At 37.3% G+C, this 12,325-nt stretch overlaps 1 protein-coding gene across 15 annotated transcripts in view; it reads left to right on the top strand.

Moving 5' to 3' along the window:
• Positions 1 to 12,325, top strand: part of USP25 (ubiquitin specific peptidase 25) — a 181,817-nt gene that overhangs the window by 141,026 nt on the left and 28,466 nt on the right. For 9 of the 15 annotated variants that reach the window (XM_036448664.2, XM_036448666.2, XM_045584083.1 and 6 more), the window contains 2 exons: positions 2,317 to 2,430; positions 4,603 to 4,698. The exons of 2 other annotated variants lie outside the window; for them this stretch is intronic. In XM_036448664.2, coding sequence (XP_036304557.1) covers positions 2,317 to 2,430; positions 4,603 to 4,698 — 210 coding nt within the window. The remainder of the gene's footprint in view (positions 1 to 2,316; positions 2,431 to 4,602; positions 4,699 to 12,325) is intronic. 4 more of the 15 variants (XM_036448668.2, XM_045584079.1, XM_045584078.1 and 1 more) reach the window with 3 other exon arrangements.

Genomic DNA, 12,325 nt, shown 5'->3' on the forward strand with positions numbered 1-12,325 from the left:
TATGTGCATTAAAACCCAACATCACAGTCATAAACACATGTAATCAACCCTGTAAAGTAAACAGCAGTATTTAGAACAATTTTAGAGCCGGGCAAGCACACAGAGACCACACAGAGCCGGGCAAGTAAAAAAACTTTTTTTTAAAGTATATGTGTAGGCTATATTTGGACCATAAGACGCAGGGACTTTTTCCCCCCACTTCTGGGGGGGAAAAAGTGCGTCTTATGGTCCGAAAAATATGGTAAATGTGTGATGTACATTTTTTGGGGACACCCTATATTTTCTCTTAAGACAGTATTGTTTGGGATTGGTGTTCTTGTGAGAAAATTTTTACCACTGTGTCCAGACAGATTTCTTAATTGATCTGCTTATTTCACTTTTATGAATGGAGACCTAGGACATTTATTGCTACCTAATAAACATATCTCTATAGGATATTTGTGATAGTAATATCAGGTTAGAATTATTTAAATATAAGCAATTTAAATTAGCATTAATCTATAATAATAAAAGTGTAATATACTAATTAGACCTGACAGCCAAATGACCTTCCGGACGCCATTCCGGACATCCTTCTGGATGAAGCCTCAGCAGCGGGAGTCAAGGCAGAAGTGGTTAGGGGTGATCAGGCAGGCAGGGTGGTTAGGGGCAGTCAGATAGGCAGGCAGGCGAGTGGTCAGGGGCAATGAGGCAGGCAGGCAGGTGAGCGGTTAGGAGCCAGCAGCCCTGGATTGTGAGAGGGAAGTCTGACTGCCAGTTCAGGCACAATCCCACAGGGATCCCTGTAGAATCGGGCCTAAACTGGTAGTTGGACATCCCCCAAGGGGTCCCAGGTTGCAAGAGGGTGCAGGCCGGGCTGAAGTACCCTTCCCCTCCCTGCTCCATGCAAGAATTTAGTGCACTGTGCTTCTAGTAGTATAATAATATTGGTAATGCCTGTCATTTTTAGAGCAACAATTATGTCCCAGGTGTGGGGTAACCTGAATATTATCTCATGCTTATGGCAAACATACAAGCTCGTTATTTTTTCTTAAAAAATTAAGGACTCAAAGTAAGGAAACCTATTCTAAAAATGTTAGTTATAAATAGCATTTCTTTTAAAAGAAACAGTGACAGTCTTGGCCATTAGTTTTATTTTATTGTTTAATTCTTTCTGCACCTGTACTTCTGGAAAGTCAGAATGTGTTCACATCCCTAAAACATACCTTTAAATGGAAATAAAACCCTTTATTAAAATTTTCTGTTTATTTTATATCAAAAGTAAAGTTTATTTTTGCTTAGGAAAACTTTTATGCTGCTATTTAAAATTATTCAAGTAAGGTTTATTGAAGCATTTAGGTACTTTTGAACTTTGTTCATAGGTAAATACAAAATTTGCTAGTTATAAATCTATACAGTTAAAATAAGATCTGAGCTGTATTTTGAATGAGCTGAATTAGTATCTTCAAGTAGACTTTTCTAGATTTCATGCTAGCTTCCACTCTTAGAGTGGATTAGTGAAATTTATAGTCTTTTTTAAAGAAAAGAAAAATAAAGAAATTGATTGAGTTATTAAAAATAGTATTTTGCAGCTTTTAAAAAAACAAGAATTCATTGGATACTTAAGATATAAATATTAGGTCTCATAGGCTGTTACAGAGTAAGTTAAGCACCATAGAGTATGGATAGTGAGTAGATATATATTGTACTTGATTACTAGAAAAGATAGAAAAGTAAAATCATACGAAAGAAAACCTACAAACTCTTCTGGGTTTAGAGGCATCTATTTGTGGTTGGTTTTTAATCCTTTCACAAAGATATGTTTATTGATTTTAGAGAGGAGAGAGAGAAGTATTCATGTGAGAGAAAAACAGATTGGTTGCCTCCCGAACATGCCGCTGTCGGGGATCTAACCTACCACCTTTTGGTGCATGGGACGAAACTCCAACCAACTAAGCTACCTCGTCAGAGCACAGAAATATTTTATTGGAGATAAAGTATCAGAAAACCTTTATGGTGTTATTAGAATTTTTTTAAAAAACAGCTATGAAAATAGTAGTAGGAACTGCAACTCCACTGTTTATTATTTTTAAGGATTTAGAATCAAAGATGCTTTATGTGAAAAAAGAAGATGAAAACTTAATTTAGTGTTTGAGATGAAAAGGGAAAGCTGGAGACCTTGGATTAATTCATTTGCTTCCAATACTCAGATTTAAGTGGTTTTGTTTTATTCTAGGTAAAAGCAGCTATTTTCAAAAGACGCAAGAATCTGCAATTAAACTGGGTGCTTCCATTGTTCTCTTTTCTAATGTTCATAATAATGATTTTTTCCTGCAGAAACCTCAATGTACTACAAGCCAACCACCTTCTAACCAGCAAGTTGTAGAGGTGGCGATTCCTCATGTAGGCAAATTTGTGATTGAGTCAAAGGAGGGGGGTTATGATGACGAGGTACCTTTGTCACAGCACTCTGCACTGTTCTTATTTTTTACTATTTAATACTTTGAGCATGCCTGCACCCTCACACTGATGTCTATTACTGCATAACATACAGCTTTATCACCATGGTCTGAAATTACTTTACCAATTGCTAACACAACTTTCATTTTCAAATAACAATTTAAGCAGAAAGCTTATGGAATTTTTCAGAATAATAATTTTATGTTTCTCATGTTAATTCTTTTATGCAAATATAGAATTGGTTTACTCTCAGGCTGATAGATTACAAATAAGATTAGTTCAATTAAATAGAAAATTTTTGAGCATTTAAAAATAATTTTTATTTTAATTTTCTCTTTTGCTTGAGTTTTTTATTATAATACTTTGCTCACCATTTTCTGCCAGATGAACATACATCCTTATTACAAATAGATAATTGGTATTTTTGCTTCTGCAAAGTCCATGTGACTATGAATTGAATGATTCATCAACATACTGAATGCCTACAAGAGTTTTATGTACAATGGGAATTCCAACTTATCTTTTCCTACCTCCCCACTATTAATTCTAATCTAGTTAGTTTTCTAACAGTATAGAAGCATTTTTGCTTCTCATGATATGTTTTGGGGGAATCCAGACAAAAATACGCTATTGTCTTGGTCCCAACAGATTTGCTTTCCTTCCTCCACTTTTCTCTTAAGACTCTTACATTTTCATATCTTCCATATTTCAGGAAGGACATAGAGAAGATCTTGGATTCTATAATTTGTTGGTTTTTACTAGCATAGAGGAAAATTGAATATACACTAAATAGTTTTTTCCAGTAACCTTTTTGTAGACTTATTTCAAGGTTATAATTAAAATATGAGTTAAAAATGTATTTATGGCACTAAAATCAGAGGTGTCATACAGATATTAATTTTACTGCATACATGTAAGAAAGCATGGCCATAATGAGAAAGGGAGCAGATTTGTGAAATAGGAAATAGTCAAAAGGATTTTCTCAAGTAGTTAATGTTATTGCAACTCTTAATATATAATCCATAATATATACTATGAGTAATAGTTTCAGTAAATCAGAGGTAAATGATGTATTCTCTCTTTTTAAAAAAAAAATTTTTTTTTAATTGATCTTAGGGAAAGGAAGGGAGAAGGATAGAAAGGTAGAAAATTGATGAGAGAAAAAGATCTCTTGCATGCCCCCTCCTGGGGATCAAGTCCACAACCCAGGCATGTGCCCTGACCCGGAATCGATCCATGACCTCCTGGTTCATAGGCAGTTGCTCAACCACTGAGCCCCACCAGCCAGGCTGGATGCTCTCTCTTGACAGCTCTAATATAATAGCTTCATAGTGCCTTGGGTTATATCATTTTTCAGGTATTTAAAAATGTAAACAGCTAAAAATAAGCTATTATGAAAATGAATATACTTCAGTATTTAGTACTTAATATCACTGTTGTTGTTATTTTAGTAGTACTATGCTGGTACTTGAAAATTATGGAAATTTATGTTTTTAATAAAAATGTTCATTAAGCACATCTGCTTGTTTTAGGGTGACCCTTCTGGCATTACGATTAATCATTTAACACTATCTTTTGTACAGATGCTTATGCTACTGACAGAGGTGTTTTTTGGTTGGTTTTTTTTTTTGATGCATTAGAGTGATGATTTAACAGTGCATGTGCTTGGCACCAAGGTCTGTGGACACAGGGTTGCTGCAAATGGATGTTCAGGTTGTATGGTTGTGCAGGGATGCCTAGTCAATGGGTGGACTTGGAGTTGAAACTGAGCTTATGCTGACTGAGCTCCCCAATTCTTAATGAAGAAGCACCTTTTAAAATAAAAAGATGGTTGCTATTTCTAAATGCTTCTCTTATTTAGAGAGAAGCATGTTTTTCTAATTTGTCAAAAAGGGGGTCTTTTTAAAATTCTCTGGTTCAGAGAAGATGCCTTTTTGCTTTTTGCACAAAGGCACCAAATGAACTAGATGTGGCCCTGTAGAGATTTTTAAGTATATTTACATGCATACTGGATCACATTTGCTATTTTTAAAAATGCAACATTTGATTTACAAATAATGAAAAGCCAAAGACCACTAATTTGCATGTAAAGAAATTATTTTGGTTTTTTAAATTTTTTATGCTACTCATTCAAAAACTCTTACTTTCAATCCCTTGCGGCAGATCATGATGACACCGAACATGCAAGGTATTATCATGGCAATAGGTAAATCCAGGAGTGTATATGACAGGTGTGGCCCTGAAGCAGGGTTCTTTAAGGTACAATTAACATTTTCATTTTATTTTCTTATTATTTTTAAATGAGACTTCTTAAAATGTTTTATTTCCTTGAAGTAAATTTGTTTTCTTGTACAATTTTTCTTTTCCTAAAGTAGCCATGGTTACCTGATGTTCTGGGGGTTTCTTTTATGCATGAATCCAAGACTGATTTTTTTTTTTCTTTTAATCTAGATAATTCAACAAAAACAAAGCATTTTACCCAAGTTAGCCTAGTAGTGTATCTCGGTTTTGGTAGCAGAAATTTGAATTATGTTTTTATTTGAAGGGGAAAAAAGTATATTTATTGATGAGCAAAACTAAGAACTGAGTAACTCTCTGATAATAGTTTATTTTTTCCTCATTGGTATACCCTTAGTCTTATATTTTTCTTTAATTTTGTTATCACATGATACTAAATTGCTTTCTTTTTGGGGTTATTTTTAAAATTATTCATTCATGTATTATCTTTTTATGTTTCTACTCACTTATGGTTTCACCTTGGTTAAGTTTTGATATCCTGGTCATTTCAAGGTATGTGAGATAAATCAAACTGATGCATCATTTGATGACATAATATTTTCCCCTCTAATCCCAGATTTTTAAAATGTTTTTATTATCATATTATTTGCTTTTACTTGTTTGTAGAATAAGTGAGCATGTGCAGTGAAATGGAGTGTTTAAAGGTGATAATGACATGAAACATAAAGTTATATTTGCTGCCCAACACAGTGGAACCCCTTATCTGTGAGAGTAGAGATTGCTCTGAAGAAAATAGCAAAGACAAAAAATTGAGGATATCGATATTTCTTTGGGAAAAATGGATCAGCTTTTACATAAATATCTAATGTATATTATAAAATTCTAATCTTTGTTCATTCCTTTTATTCATACAGAATGTATTAAATACTCAGTTTAGCTTGTGGTTGGGGTTTGGCTTTTTTGTTTTTAAGTTTAAATAATTCTTAAAAGATATCTTTTCCACCATATCAGAAAGTGGAATTATAATAGCATGCTGGCATCTGGACAGTTCTGGGACAATACTTTTTTTTAAGTAGATTGTGTCAGTTATTTATTGTTGCATAACAAGACACTCCAAAACTTAGTGGTTTTCAACAACAGTGACATAACTGGACAGTTCTTTGCTGATCTAGGCCTCCAAATTGTCTTATACCCTTGAGCTGTTTAGGGACTTAAAAATGTTCAGAGGTGATGAAGCCATATCTATACCAAGGGCCCAGTGCATGAATTTGTGCACTTTGAAAGGAACTGGGCTGTGAGGCTGAGGTAGGCACAGGGGCAAGTCTTGGCCCATCACCTGCACCTCCGCTCAGCCTCTTTTTCCATCATGGCCCCCGGTCCCTTGTCTGCCTGCAACCCCACTCCCGCCACCGCCAATCTCATGCCCTTGATGGTGCCCCCACTGACAGTGAGGAGTGATTGGGGCTAGAGCTAGCAGTGATGCAAGCAGCAACTCCGGCACCTGCTGCAGGTGCAAATGGGGCCGGCGCTGGCAGCAGGTACAGGCACAGCACCAGATGGGACCGCAGCGCGTGTGAGCAAAGAATTTTCAGTAACCACCAGAGTCTTGCTCTGATGACAGCGACCAGCACCCTGCCTTGGTCTGGCACCCTCACTCACCTGCTCCACCATCCTGTGGTGGCCAACTCCCACCAAGTTCTGCACACAGCCCCTGGTGACTGGTTGTTCCACTGTTTGGTCTATTTGCATATTAGCCTTTTATTATATAGGATCATATTTATTTATTCCCTCTGAAGCAGGGAATGGTTAGAAGAGACTTCTTCCTTTGGGTCCCCAATGAAGTCTTGGGTCCTAACCAAGGCTCTGTTAAACTCTATGTGTGAGCAAGTCATTGACTCACTCTGGTCTTCATTTGATAGAAATCAGTAGGTTTCAAGTGTTCTGCCCCAACCTACTGGAGATATAAGATAAATTTTCTTTAGCAGCTAAATTCAGTTGATTAGTTTGTTGTTTAAAGAATATAAGCTATATTATAAAAATAGATGTTCATAGTAAAACAGTGCAATGGAAAGTTAAATGAAATGTTCATGTTCTTTCACTTCTCTCATTTCCTCATCCCATATCCATAAATGTAACCACTGTTAGTTTTTTTTTGTTTGTTTGATTTTTACAGAGAGGAAGGGAGAGAGAGAGTTAGAAACATCGATGAGAAAGATCAACCAGTTGCCTCTTGCACACCCCCTACTGGATATGTGCCTGCAATCAAGGTATATGCCCTTGACCGGAATTGAACCTGGGACCTTTCAGTCTGAAGGCCGAAGCCCTATCCACTGAGCCAAACCAGTTTCGGCTGTTAGTTTTTTTGTGTAGCCTTCTAGCAACTTTTTTAACATTCCTTTGTTTTTATTAAATATAACTTTTTTTAAAATTTTCTTTTAATTTTTTTCTACTGTTCCATCATCAAACTCCATCTTTAACAATACTGCTTATTTTTAGTAGTTCTTTTAATATCCTACCTAATAAAAGAGTAATATGCAAATTAACCATCACTCCACTATAGCCACAAGCCACACCTACCAGCCATGCCCACCAGCCAAATAAACCCAACCAACATGGCTTTAGCAACAGAGAGCAGGAGGGAGACTTGGGTTTCCCAGGCAATGGAAGAAGCAAAGCTTTCCACCTGCCTTTGGGGGCCTAAGCCTCCACTTAAGGCTACAAAGTTTCAATTATAGAAGGTAAACAAATCCAAACGGAAATGGTGGCAGCCATGGAGCAAGCAGAAGGCTTGGCTCTGCTCCAGGCTACAAAGTTTCAATTGTAGAAGGTAAATAAGTTCCAGATACCAGGGCCTCCACTTAGGTTGCCAGGGGGCGTGGCTGGTCTGCAAACCACCTCTGGCCCCTCGCTCAGGCCGCCTCATGCCCCAGGGGCACCCCTACCCTGATCCGGGACACCCTTCAAGGCAAACCAGCTGGCCCCCACCCATGAACCAGGCCTCTATCCTATCTAATAAAAGAGTAATATGCAGATTGACCATCATTCCAACACACAAGATGGCTGCCCCATGTGGTCAAAGATTCTATTCCTATGTTGATACAAGATGACCAGCAGGGGAGGGCAGTTGAGAGGAACCAGGCCTGCAAGCAAGGGCAGTTGTAGGCAATTGACCCTGCAGAGGAGGGCAGTTAGGGGTGACCAGGCTGGCAGAGGAGGGAAGTTGGGGGCAAACAGGCTGGCAGGGGAGCAGTTATACATCAATCAGGCTGGCATAGGAGTGGTTAGGGGGTGATCAGGCTGGCAGGCAGAAGCGGTTAGGGGCAATCAGGAAGGCAGGCAGGGGAGCAGTTGGGAGCCAGCAGTCCTGGATTGTGAGAGGAATGACCGACTGCCCATTTAGGCCCAAACTCAGTGGTTCCTTATTGGAGAGGGTACAGGCTGGGCTGAGGGACTACCTCTCCCCACCCTCGTGCACGAATTTCATACACCAGGCCTTTAGTATATATGTGAATATATGACTAACATTTGGAAAATTCTAGTTGATAATATATAATTTTAGGAAATCTGTTCAAAAGTAATATATAGAAATTGCAGTTGTTCAATAATACGGTGTCCAAAATATGTATATTCTAGTTGATAATAGATAATTTTAGGAAATCTGTTCAAAAGTAATATATAGAAATTACAGTAACTCGGTAATATGGTGTCCAAAATATGTATATAGCACAGTATCGAACAAATGATGGCCACTTCTGTCTTTCTATTATTCTTAAAATAGATATAGTATATTGAGTGGGCTCCCTAGGCCTGGCCAGCAATCAATTCTCACTGGCTGTCCCCACTACTGCCCGCTTGCTGGCCGGCCCTGTCCCTCCCCTGCCCCCCCCCCCCCCCCCCCGCCACTGTCTGTTGCCTCACTCTGCGGGGAGACTGGTGGCCCCCACTGGCACACTTAATTTTTTAATAGTTTATTATAAATTGAGGGATGAAGTGTTGTTGTTGTTTTTTAAATATCTCTTCTAACCTGTCACATTACCAAAAAAACCCACAAACCTTTGTTTGGTTTATTTTCTATTTGCTTTTCAGCTAGAAGGAAGCTTTTCATCTCTGTGCATAAGTACTTCTAGTCTAGATATGGGTTTCCTAATGCATTTATCATCAGATCACTTTTTTATGTGTTGTATATGTGTGCTAGTGGTACAAAAAAGGAAATATTATTGTTATTGATAAGAAATATAAGTTGCAAAGTGAAACTTACATCAGACTGGGTAGTGGAGTTGTTAAAGTTTAACTTCTGAATTAGGATGAGTTACCAACCCAATCAATGACTAAATCAACCTCCCACATGGGAATCTGCTCCTAAAACCATGTAATATGAAAGGTAGAGAGATCTGGGAAAATAAATGAGAAAATACACTTACCTAGGTTCTTCTCCCAATTTGACTATTTGTTAGGATTAGTTTTCATTGTTAACAGGAAGATCCCCCCAAAATATAATGGCTTAAAAACAAAAGTTTCTATCATGCAAAAATGAAATCCAGAGGAAGGCAGTGCAGGACTACTCTGATGAGCAAAAATAAAAATCAGAAGGAAAAAAAAGAATAACATTCTCAAAGTACTAGTTGCTTGTGTGTGTACAGGGGTGGAAGTGAAAGGTCATATGATAATTATAATCGTGGAATTAATTTAATTTTTTTCACTTTAAAAGACATCAAGATTTCTTTTTTGTATAAATTTTTTTTCTAAACCTAGTAAAGTACCTTTAGGGTGTTAATGAAGTAATAACAGTTTTATATTATGAAACTTTTTTTAGCGTTTATATCATTTCTTCATAACAATTGTTTCCTGGTGACATAACTTTATCACTCTCTTTTAATTTTGAAATGCCTATTGTTATTATTCCTTTGTTTATTTAATAGATATTAGTATAAAATATATCAGTGAAATGGAGAGACCCAAGCAGTTTCACTTATAACTGGTACTTAATATGTGAAAAAGATGTTATTTCAAGTCAGTTTATAAAGGGTGGTTTAGTCAAAATTTTATGTTTGGACTACGTGGCTACTTCTAGAAAACAAAATCCCTTATTTAGGAATCTAAACAAAAGTAAACTCCTGAAAATACTAGAATTAAAGATGTGCATAATTTTGAAAGTGCTCATATAGGCCCAAATCTATAAAGAAAATAATGTTATATTTTATAAGATTTTAAAAATTCTACACAGTAAGACACTAAAAACAAATTTAAAGATAAATGACAAGAAAAATGCAATTTTCAACTGATAGACAAAACAAAACTTTTAGCAAAGCAAATGCTTATTTAATTTAAACAAGAAAAATGCCTTAGAGGTTCTTCATTTTAATGAGAATGTCTCTAGTATGTTTTATTATTAAGTACAAGAGGCCGATGCACGAAACTTGTGCATGAGTGAGGTCCCTAGGCCTGGCCAGCAATCAGTTCTCACTGGCTGTCCCCACTACTACCCGCTTGCTGGCCGGCCCTACCTCCGAGCGCCGCCCCCCCCCACCACCACCATCTGTTGCCTCACTCTGTGGGGAGACTGGTGGCCCCCACTGGCACACTTTCCTTGACTGGCCTGGGGCCTGCAGGCTGGGGGCAGCTCCTGCATTGAGCCTCTGCCCCCTGGTGGTCAGTGTGCATCATAACAATTGGTCCTCCCCCTGTTTGGTTGATTTGCATATTAAGCTTTGATTACATAGGATACTAGAGGCCCAGTGCATGAATTCATGAACAGGTGGGGTCCCTGGGTATGGCCTGCAGAGATTGGGCTCCACCTTGTGCCTCCAGCCTCACAGACCCCGCTTATGCCCCCAACCCCACAGCCCCATCTGACACCCTGCCTTGGCCTGGACTATCACCTTACCTCCTCCTCCATCTCACCTGCGGGGCAAACGATCGGTACTGGGTCCCCCAGCCCAGTTGCCCCAGTGCCTGGGAACCAGGCAGTGGCCCTGCCCCCAGCCACCACTGCTGGTTGCTGATGGCAGGGTGGTCAGGCCACCACTTGCACCCACCTTGGCCTGACACTGCTCACTTACCTACTCCACCATTCCACTGCGATCCTGCTTTCATCAGGGCCCATTGGGGCAGGCAGCGCCTCCACTGCCACCCGCTGCCAGCACCACGTTGTGATGCTCAATGTGTTTCACACCACCTCCTAGTGGTCAGCACACGTCATAGCGAGCAGTCAAGCTCCTGGTTGAATTCTTGTCAAATGACCACTCGGGGGAAATTTGCACATTAAGCTTTTATTATATACGATTGGGTTTTTAATTCTTCTAAATCTAAAAATACTCTTAAATTCATATTTTTTTTACACTGGTGCTACAATTTAGAAAATTTTTAATGCATCTGTTTAAGATGCTGAACTTCTTTTTAATTTGTAATCTTAACATTGACTTTAAAAAAATCATTGTAAACACTATGTATTCCTACATATTTTTTTGTACACAGTGTAGTTTATTAAAAATGAATATGGATGTTGAGATCTATGTTCACAGATAAATTGATACATAGTTTCTTTTTTTATATTTGTCAGTTTTTGATATTCAGTTTAAACTAGCCTTGTGAAATCATTAAGGAGACTCTTCCCTTTTTTCAGGCTTTGGAGCATTTTAGATATGATAAAAATCATCTTGTCCTTGAAGATTGACATAACAGCACAGCTCTAAAACAATGTGGGCCTGATTCCTTTATTGAGCACATATCTCGGGCAACGTTTTCAGTTCTTCTGTAGTTTTGCTGGGTCTCTTCAGTTTTTCTGCCTCTTAAAGCAACCCTGGTAATTTGTATTTTCCTAGATGATCATCTGTTTAATCAAGATGTTATAGTTTATTGGCATAAAGTTATATTATCCTTTTATAATTTTTAAAACTTTTACCTGTATTTAGTGGTATTATCACTTTTATTTCTGGTGTTGAGTTTTCTTTCATTTTTGGTCTTCCCATTTAGCTTTTTGTAAAGAAAAATAATTAACTATATCCAATCACCACACATTATTTTATTTTCTTTAGTTTATTTTGGTTTCTTTTCTTTCCCTAGTTTCTTGAAATAGCTTTATTTTGCTTAAGCTGGAAATTTTCTTGGACAACCAATCTGGCTGTGTCCTATAGATGTTGATATCTCATATTCTCAATACTAATATACATTTATTCCTTGAACCTAAGAATTATTTAAAGCAGTATTTTAAATTTCTAAATGTTTAGTTTGGAAGTATCTTTATTTATAATTCTGTTTGTGTTGTGGTGGAAGAATGTACCCTACGTGATGCTGATCCTCTGGAATGTGAAGTGGGTTTTCTTCATCCCTGTTATCCTGTCAGTTTTTAAAAATAGTCTATAAACATTTAAAATATGTACATTTATTTATATATAGACACACATTCTCCTTGTATTCAACTAACATTATTTTAGAGATAATAGCACTTAGAGAATTATGTGGCTGGTCCTCTGTCACAATTAGTAAATGTACTACCTTTCTGAATCTTAGTCTAGTCAATTTTCCCTCAGATCCTACTGCCTCAAAAGTATAGTGTATATTTATATTTTTGGTATCTATATCTATATCTATATATCTATATCTATATCTTTATATCTATTTTGATAGTTATATCAAAATAGAGTCTGTA

This window comes from Pipistrellus kuhlii, unplaced genomic scaffold (genome assembly GCF_014108245.1).
Source record: "Pipistrellus kuhlii isolate mPipKuh1 unplaced genomic scaffold, mPipKuh1.p scaffold_m20_p_2, whole genome shotgun sequence".
NCBI classification, from domain to species: Eukaryota; Metazoa; Chordata; class Mammalia; order Chiroptera; family Vespertilionidae; genus Pipistrellus; species Pipistrellus kuhlii.